This window comes from Festucalex cinctus, chromosome 13 (assembly GCF_051991245.1).
Source record: "Festucalex cinctus isolate MCC-2025b chromosome 13, RoL_Fcin_1.0, whole genome shotgun sequence".
Taxonomy (NCBI): domain Eukaryota; kingdom Metazoa; phylum Chordata; class Actinopteri; order Syngnathiformes; family Syngnathidae; genus Festucalex; species Festucalex cinctus.
Genome location: NC_135423.1, coordinates 17,747,156 through 17,774,602, shown reverse-complemented (window position 1 = coordinate 17,774,602; position 27,447 = coordinate 17,747,156). Strand labels below are relative to the sequence as shown.

Below are 27,447 nucleotides of genomic sequence, written 5' to 3'. Positions count from 1 at the left end.
TGCAGCAGGACCATTATTAAATTTTAAAAAGAAATAAAAAAATGTAACTCGAATTTTCAAGCAACTTTATGCAGTTTTATTACAAATGAAGGACATGTAGCTATGATACAAGAAACCAGTGCGCTGTTTTTACATTACAATATACACCTTCACATGACATGAACATATGTCAATAAACAAACCCAGAAACAGACCAGGGCATTTTCAACAAGGCCATCAAAACAGGTGGGCAGGTAGCTATGGTCGCTCATGATCATAGGTATGTCAGCAGAAGAGGATGGAAACTTGTGTTCTTCGCTGCTGCAGCAGGGCAGACAGGAACACAATCTCGTCCTGTGCTATCTATCACGTTGCCTCACCCACTTGGTTCAACTCTGAATCTTCACATGGCGGAAAATCATCTGGAATTGTCTCGTCATGGGGTTGTTGTCCCTTCCACCTTTAGAGAGAGAAAAAAAAGAAAAAAAAAAGGAAAAGAAAAACGTACGAAAAAGGGATGGGGGGGGGGGGGGGAAGACAGCTGTAATGTATCTTTGTCAACTTCATTTACTTCAATATGCTCCATTTTGAATTCCATAAGCTCAGATTGAGTTGAAGACCAGCTCCCACTGGCAATGACTGAATTAATAAGTTCATGTAAAATGCTACATCATAGTTGCAAGCCTTCAATGTCAAATTTATTCAATCCATCAATCCAACAAAAGAAACAAAAAAAACAAAAAAAGGTACAGCATGCCTACTTTTGCAAAGTCTTTGAATGTGGGAGTGGAAGTTGTAGAGTATCTCGGAGGTAGTGATAGACCTTTGGTTCATTGAGGTGGAGCGTGAGTGCAAATTCGCGCTGGTCCTTAGAGTACTCATGGCCCTTCTTTGCAAGGAGGTCAAGTTTAAGCCCTGAAACTCAGTGAGTAGAAACACATTACTAAAGTCAGTTTTAAATAACACTTAGGAAGTCTTGCAAAACATATAAGCATTATAAGGTGCTCCAAAACAGCCATAATACTGTTTTTCACCGCCTTCATTCATGTATCTTGGCCTGTTAAGTGAAATTTTGTTGCTTTGTACTTATGCATGTGCAATGACAATCAAATATTAGCTACGGTTATGTTTTTTTTTATGGCTATTTTTGTTTGATATTTAAATTTATTGATGATCTTAATCATTAAGATGCGGGAATTGCACAAAAAATAGGGAGTTCAGGACCTGCATAAGTTTGCTAAGACAAAAAAAAAAAAAAAAAAAAAAAGAGGCAATTATTAAAGATAAATGTGCGAAAGCTAGACTAAAATAAAGTGCAGAAATGCTGAATCGAGGGAGTTGGGCATTTATGTGCAACATTTCTACAGAGGCAAGGGCCCACGTCACTGGACGATTTAAGCTTTACATTTTAAAGAGTCTTTGGAAGGAATCGTCGAAGATCCTATTAATTAACATCAGGGGTGTTAATATTGTGACACAAATGAGCTGATGTAAAAGAATTACTTCTTAATGTGGGATTCCCCCCAATCCCCGAGAATAAATGCAACTAAAGTTGAATTTTCCTCTTTGATATTTTGGTCTTGTATTCATTTGAAAGAAAAAAAAATACATCTTAATCAGGGGTACCAATAATTATGGAGGGCTGATATCATACTATAGACTTAAGTTGTACATTCATTTTACCTGAGTAAAAATCAAGCTTGTCTTGAAGCTCTATGTTGATGAGGTCCTTCTCCTTCAGTTCGTCGATCAGACAGCGCACTGTATCCTTAGCCCTACTTTCCCTGATTTTCGCATTTCTGCTCTCCCGTTCCAGACACTCCACTCTTGCTAGGGCTTCATCCAGTCTTTTCTTTAGAAGAACAGCAGAGGGCAATGAATAGGAGTGATCCTAAGAGAAAGATGATGATGAAAAGATTTTTGACTTATGTTTAAAGTCCCTCTGAAGCATGAAAATAAAAGTCGTGAATTTGACACGCCACAGAAAAGAATGTTAACAAGCCAACCAAATCTGAATGAATTAAAAAAAACAAGACAAAAACACACACACACACACACACACACACAATAACAACAACAATTAGTGCTTCAAAAACTCGTGAAAAATCTAACCATCAAAAGCACTTACACTTGCGTGGTACTGGGAAACATTCTCAATTTTATTAATCCCACAATCACCATTCTGGATATGACAAATACAGAAAAAACAACAATTAGCACAAACAACAGCAGGTTACAATGCAAGATGAACCGTGACAAATCCATATGGTTATAACCTTAGGACTCTCAACAATTGGCTCAGGGACTTCTGGTTTCAAGACAGCCTGAGACAGATCCATTGTCTCTAGTTCAGCTCTCTTCGAAGCCAGCGTTTTCCTACCTCTCAATGGCTAAAAACATCAAAAATATTGAAATACAGATTAAAATCAAATCATTCAGCACAGTGTATTATTTATTACTATATTATCTGGATTATATACACATCTAAAACACCCACTTTTGTGACACACCTACTTTTTGGAGATGATCCGGAAAGTTGAAAACTGATGGTATGGCTCCACTTCTAAGTCGGACAGTTTGGCCGGTCCTGTCAAAGTCCTCGGGTTTAAAATGAGCGCTGCAGAGCACCGAGTAGTCACTGACTACAAAGTTTTCTCTACATAGGGCAACTTCCCACCGCCTCCTTTTATGTTTTTCTTTTGGAAACCTTAAAACACAGACGACAATAACTTTGTTCATTAATATTCATAGAGCAATACGCTTGTTTTGTAGCATGGCACAAGATTTTTCAGAGGCACAAGACATTTTTCATAGGCGAACCATGTTCAAATATACAGTATGAAATCAAAATCCAAACGGGTGAGTTAATCTGTGTGAAATGTAAAAAAATGTGAAAGCATGGATTGTTATAATTTGATTAAAAAAAAATAAAAAAAAAGTGATGAAATGTCATTTGACTACTATAATACTCTGCCTGGTTTGTATGCTAGTCACAGGCAAGCAATACAATCAGTCATTTGTTTTCACTGTGTAAAGCAAGCATTTGCATTGTGTTGCATTGGGGAAATATCAGAAACGCCACCTGACTGAATTGTCAACTGACAGGAAATGGCATTAGAGTTACTCGGGGCTCAGGGAACGACCAAACTAAACCATAATTGATCGTTACCTGTCATTTTCAGTTGACAGCAAGTGGCAAAATGGCTGCCCCCTGAGATGGATAAAAACGGCTGGATTTTGCTGTTGACTCACATTCCACAAACGCAACATTAATCACAATTTCGACTACTGGGGGCACATACAACAACATATTGTAAAGAAAAGTGTTAGGTTGATTCCCCTTTTCAGAAATTTGTCCATTTTAAACCTATGAAGTATGAAATTGATCTTCATGTCATAGTAAAATTGATTTAATTCCGTTTTAGGCTAAATCATTCATTTTAGCATATCACCATTTTAACAAATTTTGACAGCATTCCTAATAATAACACAGCTTTAGCATTTCACTCTCTGGTGGACTACCAGGTACAGTTTTATTCAAATTACTTTTAAATGACAAAAACGGACAAAACTCGAGTTTAAACTTACTTGTGAAAGGTAATATTCCGCGCCTTGACCTTGGCATTTCGCTCGTTTTTGCAACCATGAGCCACACAATATTCGGGCATCTTCCTTCGTACTTCTGAGGTGCTGGAACTACTGTAAACATGGAAGTAATTTGTTTAAATAATATTAGTAAAACCTGATAATTGACATGCCCACGTGTCTTTTACCCAAACTACATGTCTAATGTGCGTAACAATCTACGATGTGTCAAAAGCAGTAAGAATTCAAAGATTAGTTATTTAATGAAGAAAAACAAACATACCGCAACACTGAGTTCTTCGTCGTCGTCTTCTAATTGTTGGCTCACACATGAACATAACACATTAGCGCCAACTATTGAACTGCAGTGATTATTGCTGTCCTTTCCATCAAGCAATACAGTATTTTGTATAGTACTACTAATAATAACTTTGCTTTTTAAATTATGTTCCCTTATACTAATTCACAAAAAATCTCCTGTATTCATATTGCTCCTCATATTTTCTTACACTTCATAAATACATGTTGAATCGATTCCATTTCATTGTTTATTTCATGTCCAGGTTTGATGTTTTCCAACAGTACTGAGCTTTATTTAATGCAGGCAAGAGGTCACCAACCTTTTCAAAGCTGAGAATTTCATGGGTACTGATCAATGCCAAGGGCTAGTTTGATACAAACTTCTGAAATTGCAAATTTACTCAAGCTTTAACAATGTTTTTACTACTATGAATAATTCATGATATTCACTAATTTTATTTTTTACCCTGCCACAGATTGGCCTTAGCCACAGGTGCTTCTTACTCTATTGGCAGGTAAACGAGCTCATCTTTCCCTGTTGAGTACAAACGCCAAATTGTTTCAGGGTTTTTACCCCCCCGATCCCCCAACCCTCTTCATGTATATGACGACACTGAGCATGTTAAGTTTTCACAACAATTAAGAAACAACACGCAACACTTTATTTCTATAAATCTCTGCCATTGTTAACATTTTCCAATGAATGTATAAGTCTATAACATTCCTAGGAAATCACAACATCCCATCACTGGTGAGCCAGAACAGGCCCGTGGGCTACACATGTGGTCATTGGGACCTGCCTGGCACCATGTGCCTCATAATCAAACACTAAAAAATATAAAATATTACATCATAATTCTCATTTCCACTTTTTTTTTTTTTGTATGATTTCAAGGTACAACGGTCTGCACTCTACTGAAGTGATATTCTAGATCCATCATACATTCTCTTTGGCTGTTAAAATAATCTTTGATTGTGCCTTAAAAATGTAAATCTAATAAGGACTTCAACTTCCAAAGTCCTTCTCTAAAATAACACACCAGTTGCCCTGGTCATGGTAGCTACTCTGCACTTTGACTCCCTCCACCTGCATACACAGCTGCTCCAGCTCTCCCTGCTGGAACACGTGGTAATAACGGTGGAAGACAGGAACCCGGCAACTCTGCCTTTCTGACTTATGTTGACTGTCGACATTACAGTGGGATCTAATGCTGGATTCGGGTTTGTCTGGACAAGAGTCTTTTGAAGCTATTTGACACATTGCGTTATCTATATCCGCCCTCGCCTCTCTTGAGTCACCCTCCCTTCTTTTTCCTTCTTTCAGATGCCATGGAACAAGAAGGTCCCGAGAGTTGAAGGCTGTGCGATTAATATGAACACTAAGTTTGTCATTAGTCACTTTGTAATCATCTGACGCACTTTTCATGTTATCTTCAAGGTTGCTTCCGGTACATGCGCTGGATTTTCCATCAGGCTCAGTGTCGTCCTTGGCTGTATTGCTTCTTGGGTTGTGGTTTTTGAGGTACTTGGACTTCTGCTGCTTAAACTCTTGCTCAAAAGCCCAGACATAGATGAGAGCATGACCCCCAGGCTTCAAAAGTCTCACCAACTCCTTCACAGCTGCCAGGCGACGCTCCTACGATAAAATAATTCACAAATATTTTAAATATTATATTATAATATTTTAGAATATTTTAAATCTTCAAGAAAAACAATTCGTGTCACAACAAATTTCCCCTCCAAGCATGCGTTTGGACCTTGCTTGAGGAGCTGGGTCACAGCATTGCTATTAACTATACACAAAAACGTTGGAAGTACAGAATTGTCCACAATTTGTCATTATATTTTGGTCAGACTGAATATATAAGGTCCGTATTACTGTCTTCCTTTCACTGTGTGCTTTTACAATACATACTGGTGTGGAAAAGTGGTGTATGACAGCTATAGAGATGCAGGCATCACAAGAAGCCGTTCGAAGCGGGACGCAGAGGGCATCGGAAACAAATGCCTGGAAACCTCGCTCGGCGCATATTTGGACGAGGGCGCTGCTCCGGTCACAGCCCACCTGGTATACGAGAAACAAACACACAATACTCATGATTTCTATAAAGAAAAAAAAAAAGGCATGTTAACAGCATTTGGATAACTATTCACACTCAAATTACCACCTATGGACAATTTAGCTTTCAATGAACCAATCATGCATGTTTTTGGAACGTGGAAAGAAGCTGAAAACTGTGCCAAGCGTGTGAACTCCACACAGGAAGGCCTAAATTTGAAAACCCAACTTCAAAACTGTGACGGAGACGTGGTAACCACTCTGCCAGCAGAATATTAACTAATACTAGTCCTTAAAAAAGAAAAGCATGCAAAATCTGCAAGTTCAAGATATTGTATTTGCTGAAGCAAATGAGGAGGATTTGTCTCGTATAAAAACTAGAGGTGTCAAAATTAGTGCGTTAATTTAAAGTTCATTTAACTCCACAAATATTTTTAACGCTCGATTAATAACGGCCCCTTATTTGGAAAGCCTGTTCTGGGAGAATTCCAGTCGCAACGCAGCGGACACATCCACATCAAAATTTAGCAGTAATAAATGAAATAATAATGTATATATTTGTGGAGACTGGGGTCAAGTTGTATTTTACAATTTTAAAAATGTGCAGAATTTCTTAAGTTACTTCATGTTAAAAATAATATATTGCTATGATATAGCTCTGAATATGAAATATGACAGTAATGCACTGTCACCGTCTTACAAATGAAATTATGCCATCTAGTGACAGAAAAATGACCAACACAAATCAATATCACATTCGTTTTTTACAGTACAGTACAGCTTTTTAATTTTAACTGAATGAAATTACTCTATCAATGACTAAAATATGCTGCCATATTTCTATTAGTTTCATTTTTTTACACTTTTATGTTAACAAGAGCATGAAAAAAATATTTTTATTGTACATTTAATTGTACATTTAGAACAGATAAAATTTGTGATGAATTGTGAGGTAACTATTGAAGTCATGCCATTAATTACAATTACAAATGTTAATCGTCTAACACCCCTAGTAAAAACATTTCCTCATTTGTGCGTGCATCAATAAACTATTAAAAAGTATGTAAATAATATGACTGTAATAGTACGACAAATAAAGCGGTACTCACACTAATCACCTCCGGGTTGACACCCAGATACTTCCCATTCCCACAGCCAACATCGGCCAGGATGTTTCCAGGCATGAGCCAGGCCAAGAAGTGGCACACGCGCGGCCAAGGGGAGTGGCGCGTGCTGCTGAAGTGGGGGGCGATTGCGTCGTACACCCGGTGAACGTACTCCTCCTCCAAACGGGCGGCATCGCCATGGCCTCGGGGAAGAGAGGGGGGAGACGGTGGAGAGGGAGCCCCTTGACTATCACAGGTGGAGGGAAAAGCTGAGAAAAAAAAAAGCAGGAAGCAAAACTATAAATGCAACCTGCAGTATTATATTTATTTTTGTTGTCCAGCTGTCATTTATTTACTTTGGACGGCCTCTATTGTAAAATTCTCGAGACAATGTATGCTTGTTTACATTGGGACGTGTGGCAATGCATATTGTTAAAAAAACATCTTTTGTAATTCAAGTAATGGCGAACAAAATGGAACACAGTAGATGTGGTATGTTAAATCCATATTTTAAAAAAGTATCATGTCATTGTGCACTTGAATAGGGCTCACCACAGCAGCAAGGTTCATGTCTGATCTTGCGAAAAGTGAAAGATGTTCGAGTGCCCCTTTTGCTCAAAGTGAGTTGGTTGAGGGCACCAAGGTCACATGTTGTAGGGGCCGAGAATTGTGGGTCGCTGGTGGGCACCATGTCAAATTTACGAGGAGTGATTCTGTTTTTTTTTTAAAAATAAACAAGATAACAAACAGAATGTTATGACAAATTAAATGTTACCAGTCAAAATGGAACCCCTGCAGTGGACTGACCCATGCGTCCAGAGGTAACGGCTCTCTCCTTGCATCACCAAGAGGCTCCGTGCTGGCAAAAACACGCTTACTACACGGCCGTCGGGATGGCGAAACTCCATCACAGTCTGTTAGAAGAAACGCAGAAAACAAAAAATGATCACAACTAATTACAAAAAACAAACTAGGGATGTAGTAAGGACCAATGCTTTTTGTTAAGTCACTTAAATCGGACCAAATAATATCCTGCTGTTCAGCTTCTAATTACGGTAGATTGGTTCACCATCATGGACCGTTATGATCCCAATTCCTTCCTTTTAACCAAAAGAGAAAGGAGAAGCACAGCAGTGCTCATTTTCACTAACATGCTGCAGAAGCATCATCGTCATCATCATCATCATGAGAGAGTCAGTGTTTGATTCTAATTTGTTCTTTCCTTTCCGGAGCAGAACAGCGTGAACTCTTGAGGGAAATTACACCGACACTATTTCCAACTGCATCCTGCGCAACTTCTGACAGCAGGTAAATTGAATTTTGTGAAGACCAGTGTGCGTGGGTGTGTGTGCGTGTGTTTGTGCGTGCATGCATAGATGTGTTGATGGAATACAGACAAATGAATCAGACTGTTCCCTGAAACAACAGCTGAAAACGCTATCTACAAAGCCACACACACAGCAAAGGATAGGATAGTGTTGGGGTGGGTGATATATCTACATGGTGGTTAGACATTAAATAGGTGGGCAGCTACGTTAGAGACCCAACTAATAATATACAAGCAATTAAAAAGTCAATTTTACATACTATGTCTCCTTAAATGTTTCTTAAGGTGTTTCTAATTTCAAGTGGTGAAAGACTGAACTGTACCGTACTGAGAGGTCCTTGCAAAAATGTGATTACTTCATTGATAAGGAAGGGTCAGAGTTGCTTTGAGGCCAGGAAAGTTATTTCATACCTTTGTCCCCAGGCTGAGTGAAAGGATGGTGTCCTCAAAGGCAGAGTGAGTATCCACGTGAGGAGGTATACCTACAAATGTAACAAATCATCATTATTAAATGCTACATTCATTTGTTTGTGAGCTCAGTATTTTTAAATACAAATCCTATTTTGCAGTAAGTAAGTCAATGTTCAAAAAGAAGAGAAAAATCAACTTCCTTCATGTGTGCCAAGGCTGTGCTGCCACCTTGTGGAAAAAACAAAACATTTTCTGTACAACGTGACAATGACTGTAAACCTGACAAATGAAACCCTAGATATTTGCTATGATATGAACAAATCCTACCTGTGTAACTAATTATGAAAGTTATATGAAAGTGGCTATGATGCTGTAGGACATATATACATGCAAAACAAACCTTGTCCAGACTCGTACTGGTTCACAGTCAGCTGGTCCGGCATAAACTTTGTGTGTCCACTCTCCATAATTCTTTGCAATACAGGCTGACACTCCTCAGGAATACCTGGATACACATACACACACTTTCACATTCACATTTCAGCTTTTCCCATAATTATGCAGGTCAAAGGATATGAAAATAGTTCTAAGTTGAAATAAAACTTAGTTAAATGCAACTCATCTTACCTACAGGTAATGGCTTGTCTTTGTCCACATTGTTGTTGTCGTAGCGAAATTCAAAGCCAAAATGTTTGACTCTTCTGTGCTTCAGAGCTTTTTGTGCTGCGTGTAATAGAACATTAGATTTCCGTTGACAAACCAGTTAAATGATTAGTCTTCTAACATGATCAAATATACTGCTGTGGTTATGTATCTACAGTTTGTACTAGTAATATGTATGTATGTCTGTATGTATGTATGTATGGATGTTGAGTTTTATGCCAAACTGCGATACTTCAAACTTCTTAAGACTTGAGCTTGAGTCACTACAAGACATTTCACGGCTCCTCCTTACCAGTGACATCATCACTAGTCGACGACCAGTCGATGGCAGCAAGCAGTAGAGCTTCTTCCTCTGGAGAAACAAAGTCCTCCACCAACACCAGTCCAGTTGGCAAAGTCACACAAACCTGCTGTTCACATGGCACTGTAAACATACACATAAATGTTGATTGGAAATAAACATTCATTCAGAATGACAGACAATGTGTGCCATGGAAGCAGACTTGAATCTTGGAAACAATCAGTCTCCATCCATCCATTTTCATTGTGAAGCGCTTCAATTGTCCTTATTTTGTGCACGGTGCAATTCAAATCACCAAAACACTATGTACCAAAACAGACGACAAAACACTACAATACCTGAGTGAACAAAACTGAGATAGAGAGTCACAGTATTCTCTTCTCGACACTGAAGTATTTGACCATTCAGGTGGTTGTGAGCTTTGCGGGCATTCTCCTCAGATCTGCATGAAGAGCAACAGGATAAGGTGACAAAATGTTAACACTTACCAAAAGGTGGTTCTATGATCGATTTTACCCATATGTGACAAAAGCGTAGGGCTTGTGAGGGGGCATGAGGAGGGTCTCCACCTCCCCCATCTCTTTTAGCACAGCAGACAGCTCCTCCCTACTGACACCATTCCCCAGGCCACCATTAGCCACCACCAAATTCTGAAAAGCACACACACAGATACATTTCCATTGAACTGTCTGAAACAAAAACATGTAGTCTATGTAGTCATTCTAATATCCCACACAGCTAGAAAACAACATCTGTATATATCGCTACATTCCCTTTCTCCCTTTATGCAATTACCTTGGTGGGCTCCGACGTAGTCCTGATTCCTTCGTGTTTCAGCAACGTGTGACTGGATTTAATCTGTTTACGGAGAAGTTTCTTGTCAACTTTACCCCTTCGACAAGCCTTCAAGTTGTTTTCCACATTTATGTCCATTGTTGTACGTTTTTTTAGGTTTGTCCGGGAGAAACATGAAACACTAGTGGTTCCTACAGTCTTCTTCTTCTTCTTCTTCTTCTTCTTCTTCTTCTTCATTTTGGTAGACGCCCCGTCAAGTGCTGCCCTCCACTGGAACTCGGGAGCGCTGGGAGGAATTAAAAGGTAATTTAAAGTAAATTTAATTAAATTAAAAAAAAAAACACGCTGGACAATGCAGCACATGCTCCCTGCAAAGTATCATACTTTTGAGCCTCTCACGAAATATTGTTTTGTGTGAAAGACTCAAAAACGGCAAACTACACTTACAACAATAAACAAAATTGTAAAATCTTCTGTAAGAGTGTCATTCAAAGATCAGCATTATTATAGATGTGAAGACAGATGATATGGTGCAGCTTTTGTAATGGATATCAATAAATTGCACAAATTGCACAAGTAGTCGGTGTGCTTGGAGGTGTCAACTGGATTGTTAACAAAACAAATTGCAGGTACACTTTCTGCGTTCAAACCTGATCGTCAAACATACTTTACTTTCATTTGTGCCCATTTACGACCAAAACAATGATGGCAATGCCACGCTTAATGTCGCTCTAATCTTCCATCCACAGATTGGCAAAAATTCTCCAGGGATGATTAACTGCTACTTCGCAAACGTGATACTCAGGGATATAATGAACTATTGAAAGCGAGTCTCCCTGGGAGTCTGCAAAAAGAAGAAGAAAAAAAAAGCCATTCGCAATTTGCCTGCCCTTAAATTAAGTAATAAATGAATGCATCCCTGTGGCTGGTCAAAATTCCTGCATAGCTTGTCTCGAGTTATGAATCTGCTTGTGTAACACTTTGTGATTCCTGGTTTACATGAACCATTGCGGATGTGGTTCCTAGTGTGTCTGGGTTATTGTGTAATGTCGGAATCACCTGTCTTTATTCATCAAAGTGCTGTAATTGCAGCACCAGGCTGGGTTTGCCAGTGGGAGCCATTCGTCGTCATTTTAGTCTGCAAAACAACAGCTGGCCAGAAAGGGAAGCGCATGACTGATCCCCTACATGATAACAGCTCAGCTACATCTATTTTTAAAGCACTTGAAACTATCTTTTTTTTTCTTTCTTTCTTTCTTTCTTTCTTTCTTTCTTTCTTTCTTTCTTTCTTTCTTTCTTTCTTTTTTTTTTTTTTTAATGAATATTGGATGATCTGTTCCTATTACAAAAAATAAAATGCACTGTTCACTGGGCATGAGGGTCAAGCTAAAGTCAAACTTTCAAAATGGACTACAGTCTGTCTTATGACAATATAAAATACTTGTTGAGTTGCAGCCTTAAGAAAAGTGCCTAGACTTGAATGGCAGCCTTCCTCAAATGTGGTAAAGCGGCGTCTCAAGAGGTATGCTGACATGAGTTTTTGTGAGCTCTGTAGGCATATTTCCCACATATTTGTGTCTCATTCTAAATTGTATGCACTATTCCCCGTGCTCATATTTACTTTAAAGTTGAGCTTCAATGATTTGTTGACCTTCAACACAGCAACTGAGTAGTGAAACATTGCAAACTTGAGTGGGATGGAGTGTCTACCTTGAGGCTCGCCATCACTCTTTGAAATGCCGGGCTGGGAGCCAGACACCAAAGTCCTTGCCGAAGGCATCTTTGTATTCTAATTAGCTGGGGACTGTTGGATGGAGACGAGTAAATGGAGAAACCAGATCTGGGTTTTTAAAATAGTGGTTCCGTTCTATAGTCCAAAGGGTTTGGGTGTTAACTGATCAACCTGTATTTGGAGGAGGATGAATCATATGAAAAACCAAGGTGATGAAATAGCAAGGTAAGAGAGATGAAACCAATCTAAACCATCTGGGTTTATTTTTGTATGAAGGAAAGTCAGATTCCAACTTTATGTAATGTGTTTTAATGAAGTATTCAAGTTATTAAAGTACTGTACTTGAACTCAAATGCTGTATTAGCTGGGGAGGATTGTTTTTGTACAACTTAGTGTTTGTGCAACTGCAGTAATTTGCAATTCAGGTCAACAAAAATCCATCATTCAAATCCAATTTAAAAAGATTTTTTTCTTTTAACTGTAATGTATGTTGTGTTAAGAAATAAAAATAAAATAAATAAATAAATAAAATCTGCGATTGGCTGGCAACCAGTTCAGGGTGTACCCCGCCTACTGCCCAAAGCCAACTGAGATAGGCTCCAGCACCCTTCGCGACCCTTGTGAGGAATAAGAAAATGAAAATAAATACAATAAAAAAAAAGTACAGACTTAGTGTCAGCAAAGACAGAAAAAACGATTTGTTAATGGAACATGGTACAAAGGTTAAATCCTTGTTAAACATACATGATCTTCACCAGGTTGGCCTTTAGCAGGGACAAATTCCTGTCTCTTGCCCAATCACAGCTGCCCATGTAGGAACATTTAAGACTCTTCAAAATGTCGAAAGCTGAAGGCTCAATAAACTTTTTATTGCTCACAATTTTGGCCTACATGCAGGTATAATTAGCACGTATTGAAATAGGCAACCATTTCGTGATGTATTTCTGTAATCAAATCATGTTGTTGTTGTTTTTTCCATTTGTCTTTCCCCATCAATGTGAAGTATTTTTAATGAGCAAACTATTATTAAGCCGCTCATTAAAATGTGTGTAGTGGAGTGAAACTCAACAACTTTTGTATGAAAAGAAATATTTAGATATTTAAATGCGTAATATAGGCATACAAAATTCCAGGAAATTGTAGAACATGGATGGATGAAAAGTTTACAATTCACTATTTGTTCTTTACATTAAAAAAATGCTTTCAATTATTAACACTAATATGGCAAAATATATATATATATATATATATATATATATATATATATATATATATATATATATATATTTTGGGGGGGGGTTTCTTCACAAGATCCAGTTCAGCCATTTTCCCCATCTTCTAACTCTGTTGTTTTAATAATTTTTGTTCTACTATCGGTTATCGGAACGCAAAGCATTGCTTTTTAAGTCGTTTATTATGAACATAAGAGGGACATACAAGCACATACTCTGCACACACATACTTGTGCAGCAGGTTCCAGAATGTTTTGAATGGTGTCTCTGAGGTGCTGTTGACACTTCTGTCTCTACTGCTCCATTCGGTAACCCTGCCAGCACTTTTCTATCTAACACACACACATACATACACAGCTGTTAGGTTGCTCTGTGGTCTATCCTGTCTGCACACTTCAGCCCGTTTTATATCCAATCAGAGCCACACCGGATCTCATGACAATGGGAATCCGCGGGTCAAACAGCTATGTCCAACATTGGCAGAATTGTATGCGATACAATGACACTTATATGGCAGCCATTTTGATCTACTCAATCCCTCGGGAATGCCCTGTGATGGAAAGGTTCAAGATAGGCCTACTCAAACACACTTTGTCCTGCCGTGACCTCGAGGTGTGCACAGGAGAAGGTGTATGTGTCACAGGGTTTAGCACCAGTTCGGAGATAATGCCAGTTTAAGCAGCTGTCAAGTGTGAGATGAGCAGCTGGCTGATGGTCAGATTCTTTCTTGGGACCAGCACGGCATGGAGAGATGCAGAAGTGGAAAACAAACAACCGCAAGAGTATCACTTGGTACGTGATGCTTTAAAGGGGAAGTTAATCCTGCCCCAAAATCTTTACAATAACATATTCTACGCACTCCCACTAGTCTAAAAATGGCATTCTGGTTAATACTGCATGCACCCGTTTTCATCCTTCTCAGGGGGCAGCCATTTTTTCACTTGTTGACTGAAAATGACATAATTAATCACAACTCAACTTCAGAAAGCAGGTTGTTACCTGAGCTCGAAGTAACTGTGATGTCATTTTCAGTTGACAGCAAGTGGGAAAATGGCCACCCCCTGAGATGGGTGAAAATGGATGGATTTTGCTGCTTAATTCATATTCCTCAAATGCAATATTACCGGTAATCAGAATGCTGTGTTTAAACTAGTGGGGGCACATACAGTATGTATATATTGATGGCATCAGGCCAAAACCTGCTATGTCCAAATTTTGGAAATGTCATATAGACACACACACACACATATATATATTTCATAAATTTCATATATTTTCAAGAAATTGTGTGCCTGTGGTATGCTTTTACAAATTATTGACCGATCAAAAGTGTTGAAAGACGAGGCAATGTTTTGGGGGTCTCCTGAAGCGTGATTATTTTTTATTCGGCCTGACGCCAGCAATATGGATGTTGTACAGAGAGTTGTTCAACAAAGATAATAATATCAGCTAAAAAATTGGTCGGCAACTTTTTAGTGATATTGAAAACAATGTTATCGCAATGGGAGGAATAAAAGCAATACTGTAACATGTTTGGTTAAACCAATGTAAAAAACAAAACAAAAAAAAACAAATGAAGTTTTGATCGAAATAAAATGGTCTCTGGTTCGTTCTGCACACTGAAAAATCCTAGACATATTAAATCAACAAAACTTTATTTGAATATACACCAGAACAATGTCTAAGCACCTCTATAATGAGCACCTGATTTTATACTGTATTCCAATATTTTTGATCAGGGTGCTTTTATTTTTTAAACCAAATTCAACACACTCTATTTGTTATTTATACCTGTTTGGGTTTAATAAAAATAATAATAATAAATCCAACTCGGACAAGTTGCTTTATTATATTTATGTGACCTCCATTTTTAGGTCTTATGTGAGTAGCAGTGTCGAACTTGCATGCCTCCCTTTGGAACAACAGTTTGTGGAATAGAACAACACTGTGGAGTGAATGTTTTGTGGGCATGTCAAAATGATGAATTGTAGCTTCAATTGGACTTGAGTCTGAGCCTCCAATGTTACATTTTGAAAAGCTGACTGCATTATTCATCTTTTGCACAGCCTCACCCCCGATACTGTTACACATTCCTCTATCCATGAGACGTTGAATGCATTGTATTTGAGGCAATTGTAATCCACCTTGTATCTGCAATAATGTGCTATAAATAACCCAGACAGAGAGCGACTGAGACTCTCTTTGGTTATGTGTAGGAGAGATGAGATCCAGTGGACCAGATTGCGGAAAATAAAAACACTTGATTGGTTGTTCATGTAAAAGTGTGGGTGACATCATTTGGTTTGCATGTGAACCATGGGCGGTCCACTGAGGTTGACTACTTTAGGGGCAAGCCCGGCCCCTGGTGAGGGCAGAAAGCTGAAGATAGACACAGACTGCGTTTTTGGAAATCAAGACAAGCAAATACCCTATTGGAGCACATAACTTCCTGTTTAGTGAGATCAAAGGGGTGAAAAGGTAATAATCTATTCAAGGCCTATGGCGATGTGAACTGGTAACTTTTTCTGTCTTTAGGTTCATCTAGTATATCTATATGGCATTCTTACATACATTTACACTCTTACATTTGTGTACCTCGTGTTTAAATGTCTAGTTATTTTGTTTGAAAATACTTATAAATGCTGTACTTTTAAAGCTTTTAATTTAGCTTTGCTTCTCTCAGGTGTGAGATTTGACGGCAAAACACGCATCTTCACTTCAAATTCCTCCTTTTTGCCAACCCCTCGTCCTGTGAACCTCCTTCAGCAGCCGCTGCCTCCTCAGCATTGTCTCCCACCCAGCCTGTTTGGAAAGCTGCCATGGATCGTTCGGTGCAGGAGCTCTTCCTCAACTTCATGATCGTCTTAATTACCGTTCTCTTGATGTGGCTGCTGGTAAAAACATATCAGGACTAACATGTGGAGCATGGACGTTCCTCCCATCTCCTGCGGGAGGAGATGGGAGACATTTTACAGCGTGTGCATGGTTTCTGCTGCTATTTTAGGTCACTTTTCAGATGCAGTGTTTTCATCGGGAGAAACTATGTGAATTGGACACCGTAAACCACATCAAAGCTAAACAATTCCAAGATTGTAAGGTGCCTTTTGAGCTACTTTTGTACGTATTCCCAGAACAGAGCAGAAGGTTAACAAAACTCCAGAAATTAAACAGGCACCGTTTTCAAACAATGCAATGTCATCAATGAGTAGATGACATTTTATACACTCACCATGCTGTTATGTCTGAGTCTGTATACATTTTAACTGTTTAAAGTGATCTGAGTGTCAGATTAAAAAAAGACTCAAACATTTAACTTATTACTGACTTCTTGCAAAATCAGTTCATTATTTGATTGACTCGAGCATTTTTTTTTTTTTTTTGTGCACACAAGAGTATTCGTTTTCAGGTTTTGTAAGAAAAAAATAAAATTACACATGGAAAAGGAAGTGTGGAGAGTTGGAAGAAGAGCACTTCGGCACACTGGATGAAATGTTAAGGATTTATTCTTTCTGCGTAAGTATGGCAATGTCTTCATTTTACATTTGGGTCTGAATTACTTACATACAACGAGGTCTTCAATGGCTTTAACACATTGGTTTTATACCTCTGTGCTGGGGGTTTGAATCCGGGCTCCAGCCGTCCTGTGTGGAGTTTGTATTTTCTCCGCTTGTATCGGTTTTCTCCAGGTAAATGACTTACTTCCAAATTCTTAAAACATGCATGTTTGGTTCTATTAACTTTGTCCGGAGGTGTGAATGTGAGTGTCAATGGTTGTTTGTCTACACGTACCCCAGAATTTGCTGGTGACCAATTCAGGATGTACCAAACAGCTCACCGGGAAGTCAGCTGGGATAGGCTCCCGTGATGGATGGGCGGAATTATGAAATATGATTAGGAGACACATACAATTTTGGAAGTATGACATTTTAAAAACAGGTTTCTGCTGAATGCTGCTTCGACATGGAAGGGAGTATGTTTCTTCTTGTGTTTATAATGTGTATATGGATTTCACGTAATAAATAAATAAATAAATAAATAAATAGCTCAGGAGTATGATAAAATGGGAAGATGATCTTTGGGAGTGGAGGTGATGCACGTGAGAGTTCTTAACACTTTGCTTTCATTATCAATAAAGATCATGCTTTTTATAAGGTTCTACAGTCTGCTTGCCGCCTGTATGTATCATTCGATGTCACTCCATGGATTTGTGTGCCTATTAAAGCTGATGAGCTGACAGTGAAATTCAGTCAGGGCTCTGGGCATGGGCGCCACTTCCTCCCATTTACTCTTGTCACTGTGGTACACCTGTGTAGAACAACAAATATGAAAATAATACCAAACATTGTCATACACTAGGTCCCTGAACGCTATCTCATAGTTTTGTGATAACATGACGTGACGATATCTCGATATTGCGATAAATACTTTATCGATACTTTGTCTCCCGATCGATCAACGACATGCCTACGCCAATATACGATTGCTATAATGGCTCCGTTGTTCATTACTTACTTAGCAATTATTTGGCGGGTCGCTAGGGGGAGCGCCTCATAAGAGTGGCGGGCAAATGTCCTTAAGTCTTCAGGCCAAGAAGACTCAAGAGCTTACTTTTACTTGTAAAAGACATTTATCTGTCCAGCAAGTGACTCAGTTTTGCATACGCTTCTTTGAAAAATGTATATATCTTCAATCAATTTTAAAGGCACGGTCTTCCATTTTCACTCAGGAAAATCCACTCTATACCGTAAATACAGGATTTACACCCGTGAACTCCTTCTCAATCTACAACTCTGGGCTTCTGTTAATGTGTGGTGGTGATTTTTTCCTACCCCCCCCCCCCCCCCCCCGCCATTTGTTCACAGGAAGTTGTCTCTGTTAAGAAGACATTTGTATTTGTTTAAAAAAAATACACCAAAGTACTCACTGTGAAGAAGACACCAGTTTTAATATTGTGTTTCAGTGATGGTAGAAAAAGAAACTATTTTCTCATCTTGATTAGTTTTATCGTAGATTATCGTGGACTTACATTACCTGACCAATGTATCGATAATCACGGTAGGTACCATCATATTATGAGATCATCATTATCGTGAGCCCCTTATCGCATATCGTAACGTATCGTGAGGTACCCAGAGCTTCCCACCTCTAAACATGACCAGAGGCTAAGGTAAAAAAAAATTAAACATTCTTGGTTTTACCTGAACTTCATCTGTAATCTCATCAGGGGAATAGTCTCCACCTAAAATGTAAATTTTGTCCCTTGTACCAACTGCTCCAGCATTGAATCCTGCACACTCAAATGAACCCTCTCCCTTCCACACACAAGTCTGCGGACAGAAACTGTACACCTGCAGGATGAAACACATAAGTCGTGTGTGACCAAGAAAAGCCTACAATACTTGTTTAATTGTGTTTATAAGTCCCACCTTGTAAGTAGATAGGTCACAGAGGTGCAATGTTTTATGAATTGACACGGCCTTGACCAGCGTTGCATGGAAAAACTGTCCAAACTCTGCCACCAGGCGGCACCACTGGTCTTGTTGGCTGTCATAGCTGAAGAAGCAGTCCAGTGAGGGGTTGAAGGAGTCTGTTATCTCCACCTCTGATCCCAGTGTGTAGATAATGCTGCCACAAGCACTGGCTTCAGGATAGAAGATTGCAATAGGTAGAGGACTGACTGAGAACCAGCTCTTGACCAAAGGGTCATAATACTCCACCTAATTTAAAAAAACAAAACAAAACGTGTTGTACTAGCAACAAATGTTCTGACACTGGATTCAATAGTTAGATACACCCATACAAAAAAAAAGTACATAAAAGCACCTCTAATAGACTGGAAGCAGCCCCTTTGGATCCCTTCGTCCGTCCCCCAATGATATAGACTCGGTCCAGGCAGACCACTGCTGCATGCATGGTTCGGGGTTTTAGCATTGCTGGAGAAGGTGTGCAGGTTCTTGTTACAGGGGAGAAGCACCACACCTCATCAGTAGCATCATGGAAAGGCTCTGCCACGTGGATTCGCACTGCCCGGCAACAGTTTCCACGGCAACCTCCAGTGATAAACATCTTGTGGGAAAAAGAGGGAAAAGGGGAGAGGAAAATTCTAATTTCATTCACTTTCATTCACTGCAGACGCTGCACCGATCCGCCTGTCGATCTCCCGCTACGTCGATCTCCCGCTCCATCCTGCCCTCACTCGTGAGCAAGACCCCGAGATACTTGAAATCCTTCACTTGGGGCAGGATCTCATCCCGGAGAGGACACGCCACCTTTTTCCGACTGAGGACCATGGTATCGGATTTGGAGGTGCTGATCTTCATCCCAACTGCTTCACACTCGGCTGCGAACCGCTCCAGTGAGAGTTGGAGATCACGGCTGGATGAAGCCAACAGCATAACATAATCTGCAAAAAGCAGAGATGCAATGCTGAGGCCACCAAACCGGACCCCCTCAACCCCTCGGCTGCGCCTCGAAATTCTGTCCATAAAAGTTATGAACTGAATCGGTGACAAAGGGCAGCCTTGTTCGGAGTCCAACCCTCACTGGAAACGAATCCGACTTACTGCCAGAAATGCGGACCAAACTCTGACAACGGTCGTAAGGGACCGAATAGCCCGTATCAGGGGGCTCGGTACCCCGTACTCCCAAAGCATCCATCACAGGACTCACCGAGGGACGCGGTCGAACGCCTTCTCCAAATCCACAAAACAAATGTGGACTGGTTGAGCGAACTCCCACGCACCCTCGAGGATCCTGCTGAGAGTGTAGCGCTGGTCCACTGTTCACCGGCCAGGACGAAAACCACACTGCTCCTCCTGAATCAGAGATTCGACTTCCCGACGGTCCCTCCTCTCCAGCACCCCTGAATAGACCTTACCAGGGAGGCTGAGGAGTGTGATCCCTCTGTAGTTGGAACACACCCTCCGGTCCCCCTTCTTAAAAAGGGGGACCACTACCCCGGTCTGCAAATCCAGAGGCATTGTCCCCGATGTCCACGCGATGTTGTAGAGGCGCGTCAACCACGACAGCCCCACAACATCCAGAGTCTTTAGGAACTCCGGGCGGATCTCATCCACCTCCGGGCCCCTGCCACCGAGGAGCTTTCCAACCATCTCAGTGACTTTGACTCCAGAGATAGGAGAGCCCACCTCAGAGTCCCCAGACTTTGGCTGGGATACCTCCAGCACTCCCACAACCCTTTATGAGGAATAGGCGGTTAAGAAAATGGATGAAATCAGTAGTTTTTTAAAAATTGAATAAATTATGTTCACCATTAGAGGACGCTTGAGATTCCACACTATGGCTTTACTATGTCATTACGTTAGTTGGCTTGTGTCAGGTATGAGGGAGAACAGCATGAACTCTGCCAGAAAACAAATGGCCATGGATCTGGCAAGTGAGAAATTACAAGGAAAATGTGTCTGCTTGCTAGTCTGCTTTGAATTCCGATGTTTGATCATGCATCAAGTCTGTCAGATGTGTGTACTTTATAACATTGGGAGATAAATTGTAATTAAAAATAACCACTTTGTTGATTGATGCTCAACATATTTTCTAGTAACTGGATTTAATTACACTGTGTAGGAGTTGTGGCAGTGTATATACTCGGGATGTAAGGATCATGGCAACATTGTGATATCACAAGATTAAAACTGCCACAATATATTGTCATTGTCATGTCACGATATAAAAAGCCGCACATTTGTTAAAAGTCAGGTTGATTACAATTTGTGCTGTTCTAGCACCCTCTGGTGGCTAGTTTTTTTCAGTGCAGTTTAATGCAATCTCCCCACAATATCGTATCATGACCTTAATATCGTGATAATACCGTGTCGTGATGTTTGGATATCGTTACATCCCTAGTATACTGTATACAGTATTCCTGTGATCACATACCTTTTCAGCAAAGCTCGTCAGTTGGGAGCCTGGCAGGTCTGGCATCATGCTCATTCCATCCCCCTGGTCCATTCTAAGCTCCCTCCACTGGTTTGTTTCCAGACAGTAGCAGAAAGAGTGGTGGACCACTCCATTCTCCTCTGTTTTGTGGATATAAATGTAGCTCTGTGTGGTAGCAGGCCTGGCATCAGTAAACAGTCCAATGTGCTGACTCTGTCTGATCTGAGCCTCCGAGATCAGTGCCATACAGGAATGATTGCTGCTCAGCAGATCGGAATCACGAAGAGTCTTGCAGACAAGAAAAAAAAAATAACGTTAGCAACAAAGTGGAAGAGTAAATCTCTTTGCACCTGACATTGAATGTGTGAATACCTTAAGTGCATGTGGAGGCAGATGCTGAAGTCTTGTTAGCAATAACAATTTGGGTAGCAGCTTCTGTCTTCCAGGAGTGTCTTGGCGGACCCACTTTAAAAGTGACATGACCACAGCCTCCTCACTGGGCACACAGAGGTCATCTGACCTCAGGCATTCCTCCAATACATTCACCTAACAATGATTGGAAGCGTTTTTAGAAGCTGCCATTCAAAAGGTATTTGTTTACTTGTGCGTGCATTCTCTGCAAATCTAACCTAAAAAGGTTCTAACAGGTACTTTTACTTCTAAGAGTGTAGAGTGGCCGACTAGCACCTGCATGTCCAGGAAGTCTTGGGTGTTGGAAAGGTCTTGGAAGTTTCTGACCACAAAGTCCATGGAACTTTTGAGAAGGGAGGCTGAGCCATACGCTTCACCATGTGCCAATAGTGACAGGCAGTTATCAAGATCTATCGTTGCTAGCAAGAAGTCACTGCAGGCTCTGGATAGAACTGACACCTGAGGACACAACGATACCAAGTAAGTGAAAAAAAAACAACATCAGGTATAATCACGTCAATACGATATGCATGAGTTTTCGTAAACTGTGGAACGGATCCTGGGGTTATGACACATGTACATGCTTAGAAGTAAGGGTTCAAAAGGGTTCTTCATGAAGGGTAGAGGTTCTATTCAGAAATATGGGCTTCTGGGGAACCCTTTTTTGGAAAATAAATAAATACATTTTCAAGGGTTCTTTTGAGGCTCAGGGTTCCTGTAAGAACCATTTCAATATAGAGAACTATTTTTGGAAGTAGGGGATCTTCAAGAGTATTAGATGATTCTTACCATCAAATTTTCAAATGTTTAGTCATGTTTCAGTATTCACTCAGAAATTCTAAGGAAATTCGATTTGAGTATTGAGTACATTTGACCAGTTTATTTATTAAAAAAAAAAAAAAAAACTACTCCAGCATTGAGTAACAAACTCGACCTTCAGGTTGGGAGACAACCACTGTATCACCTGAGCTATGCCAGTCTTGTTTGTCTCTGTACTGGATTGCTGGTGTGTCCAAAATGAGGCCAACTTGGAGATACGAGGATTCTACCTGACACCATATACTAAGAGAGCAGGAGGAGCATGGCTCATTTGGGACAGTGGCTGTCCCCAAACCTGAAGGTTTGTGGCTTTGTACTTCACCCTTTGAGTAGCCTTTTTTTTTTTTGTATTTTATTTTATTTTTTTTTAAACAGTGGTCAAATGTTCACTCAGAAGTATTTTTCAAGTCTCTATTTCGTGTTGAGTGTGGCTGTGGCCTATGAGATAGAGCTGGTTGTTCAGTAACCAGAAGGTCTGCTGTTCAATTTCCACTGTCTCTTGATTGTCAGTGCACTATGCGACTGAGACTGGCATTTAAGAGGCATTTGTCTGCAGAAGAACTTTTTATTGTGTGAACATTTTTAATTTTTGATGTACAACACTTAACCTGAGAATATAGTACAAATATATAATGTAGCAACACAATATACTCTCTGTATATTAATTTAGTTCCTGCCGTTGTAACCCGTACTTATTCACTTTTGGAAATTGGAGAGTTGACCTATTTCTGGTTGCATGTGGATGATGGCTGTGGCTCAGGAGGTAGAGCTGTTCAAATCCCACTCTCTCCAATTTGTGTTGTTGAGTCCTTGGGCAAGGCATTTTACACACATTGCCTCCAGTGCCACTCACACTGGTGTACAGATGGTTGAATGTTTGGTGGTGGTCGTGTTTTGCTCAGGGGAAAAGCTGGATTTTAGTGTGTGTGTCCTGGGAGCTGGCTGTCATGATGGTTGCCCTGGGCGTTGAATGACAGTTTTGCCGCAGATTACACGCTCCGCCCTCTTCAAAACAGGTGTGACATATCAGTGGTGATTACGATTCACTCACGTGATCACCTGTGCATGAATTTGTATGACAAGCTGGATTGAAGTGAAACATCAAGCGATCGGAAACCTCAAATAATCAAGGTAAGTTAAATCTACTATCTTATTTCAGCAAATGTGACTCTAGGACCCTTATGGAGAATTGTAGACTTTTTTTTTTTTTTTGTGTGTGTTAACTTCTGTTTCTATTTTGTAGACATGAGAGAGTTTGGGGAAAAAAACAAGTGTGCAACTGCCTTCGCCAAGTGGATTAAGGGTGACTAATGAACCTCCTTTTCCAGTAATTTATTCTTACTGAAAGGTATTTCAACTTTATTAAAAGTAAATAATATGAAAACCTTGTGGGGTTCCTTCACTTTCACCTGAGATTCTGTGCCATTGGAGGCTCTTGTTAAGAGTACAGGCTTATCCAGTCTGTGGCGCTGTCATCATTATGATGTGCTGATAAATTAATTAAATGACTGGACTGCTCTCATTCAACCATGCATGGTTTTACTTTACTTTTTAGAAATGGCTTCATCTAGTGCAGTATGTACGTATGCCTTGTATTGCTGCTACTAACTGTCTTCTATTTTTTATTTTATTTTTATTTTTTTTGTCCTCCCTTTCCATGTCACGATTGCTGGAGATGATTTGAATCCACCTGCTGAGGACAGGCTGGTGTGCATGGCTTGCATGTGTCGCGCTGTCATGTTGCTGATTCCACTGGACCTGTGTTCGCTTCTGTCCTGCCTCCCTCCGGGACCTAAATAATAGTTTTTCATTAGAGAGTCTGCTTGTCCTTGTCCATTGTTTGAAGATTTTAAAATAATAAAAACAAAATCCTCATTAAAAAATTGTTTGTATGGTTCTCAGTCTCAAAAATATGATTAACATAAACAATAATTTTGATCTGTAGAATAGTGTGGTTCTTATTAAAAACCCCATATAGAAACAAAACTCCTTGTGCAGGTTCTGGATAAAACCCTTGAAACATAAAAGGGTTCTCAGTATAATTTACTGTGTTCTAGATGAAACCGTTGCAATGTAAAAGAAGTCTTTGAGGAACTCGCTGTGAAGATAGTAGATGAAACCCTTGTAATATAAAAGGGTCTCAGTGGAATGTTCTATGAAGGTTCTAGATAAAACCTTGCAATATGAACGAGTTCTCAGTGGAACGTTCTATGGTTCTAGATGAAACCCTTGAAATACAAAATGGTTATCAGTGGAAGTTGCTGTGAGGGTTCTGGATAAAACCCTTGGAACATAAGAGGGTTCTCAGTGGAACTTCCTGTGTGAGATCTAGATGAAACCCTTCAAGGGTTCTTTGTTGAACCTCTCATACAGGGCTCTGGGTGTAAGCTTTTACAGAAGGTTCTGGGTATAACCCGTTATGTTCTTCGTAGAACCCTGTGGTGGGATTCCAGGTGGAACCTTCATAAATGGTTCTAACAGGAACCCAAAAAGTGTTCTCCTATGAGGACAAGCTGCGGAACCTAAAAAGCACTTTTACTTCTAAGAGTGTAGTGTCGCTTCAAAGCGTTTATTTGAAATCTGTAACTTGGCAACAGTTACATAACATTCGGTTGTATGGGACATGTTAACAAATATATTGTTAATGTATCGTTCAGAGTTGCAGAGGCATATTTGAGAGGAATAAAAGTGGAATAGATACAGAGCCATATGTTTCTACCTGCAAAAAGGAGGCGAGCTGAAACAGTGAGTAAACGTTTCCTTCTGTGATAAGAATCTCGCCAGAGTAGGCAAAATTCAGGAAGGAGTCCACCACAGCCGGAACTTGGTTACACAATGTTACTGAACCATCATCACGTTCTCGCATAGCCGCCTCAAACATGGCCCTAATGAACAGAAAGGTTAGAGAGAGAGAGAGAGAGAGAGAGAGAGAGAGAGAGAGAGAGAGAGAGAGAGAGAGAGAGAGAGCGAGAGAGAGCGAGAGAGAGCGAGAGAGAGAGATTACATTATATTTTCTGGATGTAGGCTACATCCTAGTCAAAAGTGATCGAGACCTGAAAAAATCACTACATGCTGCAAGAACACAGCGATGACAGGGAAAACTGTGTTCCTGGACTTTTAAAGTGAAGTCAAATAGTAGACCTCGCTCCCGAAAAGATCTGAGCACACCCAGCAACTGAATTCCATGTGAGTTGGACACCTGAAGCAGCGTTTGACGCTCTTGGATCTCACTGCAAGGCTCTTTCTGAGCAGCCATCTTGATCACACAAAAAAAAGAAAGTGCATATGTTTATACTGTATATTATTTAGCTATAATATATTTCTATACAGCAAATTTATGCGGTATAGCCTAATAGAACTGAAGCTGTGACCATTGCAACTATGCAATCTTTCCATGTAAATGTACACTTTTAATAGCGTCGCTGTTAAACGTTTGCTCAGGTTGTATACTTACAGTCGCAGCACCATGGATAGCGCTTTCTCCTACTAACCGGAAACGTGAAATCCCACGAGAACTCGTAAATGTTTAGAACCTATTGTGACTTGTTTGTTGTCGCTACGCAATATCATTTTAATACTATAAATTAAAAACAATAATCAGGCTTAAAAGATGTAGGTATATCCGGACATGAATGGTTTTGTTTTGAACGGAAGTAAACGCAATAGCTATTGGGAACTGTAGTTCTACTTGGAAACGGAATTCCTGAGAATACTTGAAAGGAAATAGTACTGTGAATATTTATGTTTAAGATGAAAAACATTTCTACGAATGTGCATGAATAATGATGCCACGGCAGTGGTGGAGTGGCATTGTTGTGAGTGGTCGATTGGTAGTTGCGATGTCATGAAGGGGAAAAAAAAGAGCAAATGCACCAAAATGAACATTTCAGATGAAAGATAAGGGACTTGGCTCAAGTCAGGCTGTTGAGTTTGTGGACTTTGGAGTTACTAGGTATTGAGTGATGGCCTAAAGCTGTGCATTCTGTACGTCTGTAATACTATATGCTAATGCACACACAGCAGTTGTAAAACTAGTTTTGCAAAAGGGTTACAATTGATTTCAAGAGACATAGGTTTTTGTTTTGTTTTACTGCGAGCTGTCAATTTGTGTTATGCGGTGTTGTCAAATAGACCCGCGCCTTTAGTAATAGACTAAAACTGTTAAATGCCAATACTCAGTTAAATGCCAGTAGAACTCCATCACTAAAAAACAAACAAAAAAACCCCACTTTTTATAATTCAAGTGCCTTTTTTAATTAACTGTAGGGGCATTTTGAGATTTAAGAAAATGAAGATAACCATTGCAGGTACACTCGACGATTGAGGTATCTGAGACGTAATGCAACTAGCTGCCGCTTGGTGTCGCTATTTTACTATTAATCCCAACGTTTGGTTGGCGGTAGGTACAGTATTCAAGATGACTGGATATGACTGAATGATAACTTGGCGGCGTGTGCCGTGTGAGTAGATAACGCTGTCCGCAGATGTTAATGACAACAAAGTAACAACAAGTCGTTCAAAAAAGAACTTTCCAAATTGTACTAGAAATAGTTTGCCTTTTCCCTTTTTTAACATCAGTTTTCTATAATTAATTAAAAATAGCTTATAAACCAACCATATAAACTGAGGCAATATCCATTGGACTTACTTGGGTGAGGCACTTGAAAAACATCACTTACTGACTGACTTTTAAAATGTATTGATCCAATGAGAGCACCGAATACCTGCAAGGTATCATAGCAAACAGTCACTCGTGCTTTTTTTCAGTTTTTATGAACCATTTGGAATTTTGAACCGTGTTGGGTTCCTGCATCCCTGCATCCACCTCACC

The 27,447-nt window shown here is 39.9% G+C and overlaps 5 protein-coding genes across 17 annotated transcripts in view; 2 read left to right on the top strand and 3 right to left on the bottom strand.

The window, feature by feature from the left end:
- Positions 1-90: 90 nt before the first annotated feature.
- On the bottom strand, positions 91-5,416 carry LOC144033146 (THAP domain-containing protein 2-like). Of its 5 annotated transcripts, none has more exons than XM_077541020.1 (8): positions 5,284-5,416; positions 3,568-3,678; positions 2,494-2,686; positions 2,256-2,369; positions 2,108-2,161; positions 1,663-1,870; positions 741-900; positions 92-439 (listed from the first exon to the last, which is right to left on the bottom strand). In XM_077541020.1, the coding sequence occupies exons 2-8, from the start codon at positions 3,645-3,647 to the stop codon at positions 346-348; spliced, it is 903 nt and encodes a 300-aa protein (XP_077397146.1). In that variant the 5' UTR covers positions 3,648-3,678; positions 5,284-5,416; the 3' UTR covers positions 92-345. The 5 variants fall into 5 exon arrangements, with proteins under 5 accessions (XP_077397148.1, XP_077397146.1, XP_077397144.1 ...); XM_077541018.1 differs by lacking the exon at positions 5,284-5,416 and adding an exon at positions 3,848-3,934; XM_077541019.1 differs by lacking the exon at positions 5,284-5,416 and adding an exon at positions 3,848-3,866 and having other exon boundaries at positions 3,568-3,675.
- Positions 4,504-10,748, bottom strand: alkbh8 (alkB homolog 8, tRNA methyltransferase). 2 transcript variants are annotated; one of them, XM_077541016.1, is made up of 12 exons: positions 10,527-10,748; positions 10,248-10,381; positions 10,070-10,173; positions 9,723-9,854; positions 9,395-9,490; positions 9,168-9,272; positions 8,768-8,838; positions 7,837-7,943; positions 7,582-7,742; positions 7,033-7,298; positions 5,780-5,929; positions 4,504-5,500 (listed from the first exon to the last, which is right to left on the bottom strand). In XM_077541016.1, the coding sequence occupies exons 1-12, from the start codon at positions 10,662-10,664 to the stop codon at positions 4,871-4,873; spliced, it is 2,094 nt and encodes a 697-aa protein (XP_077397142.1). In that variant the 5' UTR covers positions 10,665-10,748; the 3' UTR covers positions 4,504-4,870. The 2 variants fall into 2 exon arrangements, with proteins under 2 accessions (XP_077397142.1, XP_077397143.1); XM_077541017.1 differs by lacking the exon at positions 7,582-7,742 and having other exon boundaries at positions 7,805-7,943.
- A 5,097-nt stretch (positions 10,749-15,845) lies between these two features.
- Positions 15,846-16,906, top strand: sln (sarcolipin). Its single transcript, XM_077541964.1, has 2 exons — positions 15,846-15,968; positions 16,174-16,906. The coding sequence occupies exon 2, from the start codon at positions 16,310-16,312 to the stop codon at positions 16,403-16,405; it is 96 nt and encodes a 31-aa protein (XP_077398090.1). The 5' UTR covers positions 15,846-15,968; positions 16,174-16,309; the 3' UTR covers positions 16,406-16,906.
- Positions 16,907-16,975: 69 nt separating this feature from the next.
- Positions 16,976-26,271, bottom strand: kbtbd3 (kelch repeat and BTB (POZ) domain containing 3). Of its 5 annotated transcripts, XM_077540295.1 has the most exons (10): positions 26,071-26,271; positions 25,670-25,872; positions 25,336-25,501; positions 22,074-22,256; positions 21,759-21,932; positions 21,387-21,674; positions 19,314-19,556; positions 18,917-19,207; positions 18,689-18,838; positions 16,976-17,795 (listed from the first exon to the last, which is right to left on the bottom strand). In XM_077540295.1, exons 2-10 carry the CDS (start codon positions 25,870-25,872, stop codon positions 17,673-17,675), a joined length of 1,821 nt encoding a protein of 606 aa, XP_077396421.1. In that variant the 5' UTR covers positions 26,071-26,271; the 3' UTR covers positions 16,976-17,672. The 5 variants fall into 5 exon arrangements, with proteins under 5 accessions (XP_077396421.1, XP_077396422.1, XP_077396423.1 ...); XM_077540296.1 differs by lacking the exon at positions 25,670-25,872; XM_077540297.1 differs by lacking the exon at positions 26,071-26,271 and having other exon boundaries at positions 25,686-25,800.
- Positions 25,651-27,447, top strand: part of fam168a (family with sequence similarity 168 member A) — a 26,300-nt gene continuing 24,503 nt past the window's right edge. For 2 of the 4 annotated variants that reach the window (XM_077540309.1, XM_077540307.1), the window contains exon 1: positions 25,651-25,802. The gene's annotated coding sequence lies outside the window, so the exon portion shown is untranslated. The remainder of the gene's footprint in view (positions 25,803-27,447) is intronic. The other 2 variants (XM_077540308.1, XM_077540305.1) reach the window with 1 other exon arrangement.

Bases quoted from the DNA above. Each gene is read 5' to 3' on its own strand.
- sln (XM_077541964.1), top strand. From the start codon at position 16,310: ATGGATCGTTCGGTGCAGGAGCTCTTCCTCAACTTCATGATCGTCTTA.
- kbtbd3 (XM_077540295.1), bottom strand. From the start codon at position 25,872: ATGGCTGCTCAGAAAGAGCCTTGCAGTGAGATCCAAGAGCGTCAAACG. The intron at 19,208-19,313 runs GTGCTTTTATGT...TTTTTAAATTAG, and splicing joins CTGCTTCCAGTCTATTAGAG to GTGGAGTATTATGACCCTTT. The intron at 18,839-18,916 runs GTGGGACTTATA...TTCATCCTGCAG, and splicing joins GTGACCTATCTACTTACAAG to GTGTACAGTTTCTGTCCGCA.
- alkbh8 (XM_077541016.1), bottom strand. From the start codon at position 10,664: ATGGACATAAATGTGGAAAACAACTTGAAGGCTTGTCGAAGGGGTAAA. The intron at 7,743-7,836 runs GTCAGTCCACTG...AAAAAAAAACAG, and splicing joins CGTTACCTCTGGACGCATGG to AATCACTCCTCGTAAATTTG. The intron at 5,930-7,032 runs GTGAGTACCGCT...CTCGTATACCAG, and splicing joins TCAACCCGGAGGTGATTAGT to GTGGGCTGTGACCGGAGCAG.
- LOC144033146 (XM_077541020.1), bottom strand. From the start codon at position 3,647: ATGCCCGAATATTGTGTGGCTCATGGTTGCAAAAACGAGCGAAATGCC. The intron at 2,370-2,493 runs GTAGGTGTGTCA...TGATGTTTTTAG, and splicing joins TTCCGGATCATCTCCAAAAA to CCATTGAGAGGTAGGAAAAC. The intron at 440-740 runs GTAGGCATGCTG...CTCTCTCTAAAG, and splicing joins CATTCAAAGACTTTGCAAAA to GTGGAAGGGACAACAACCCC.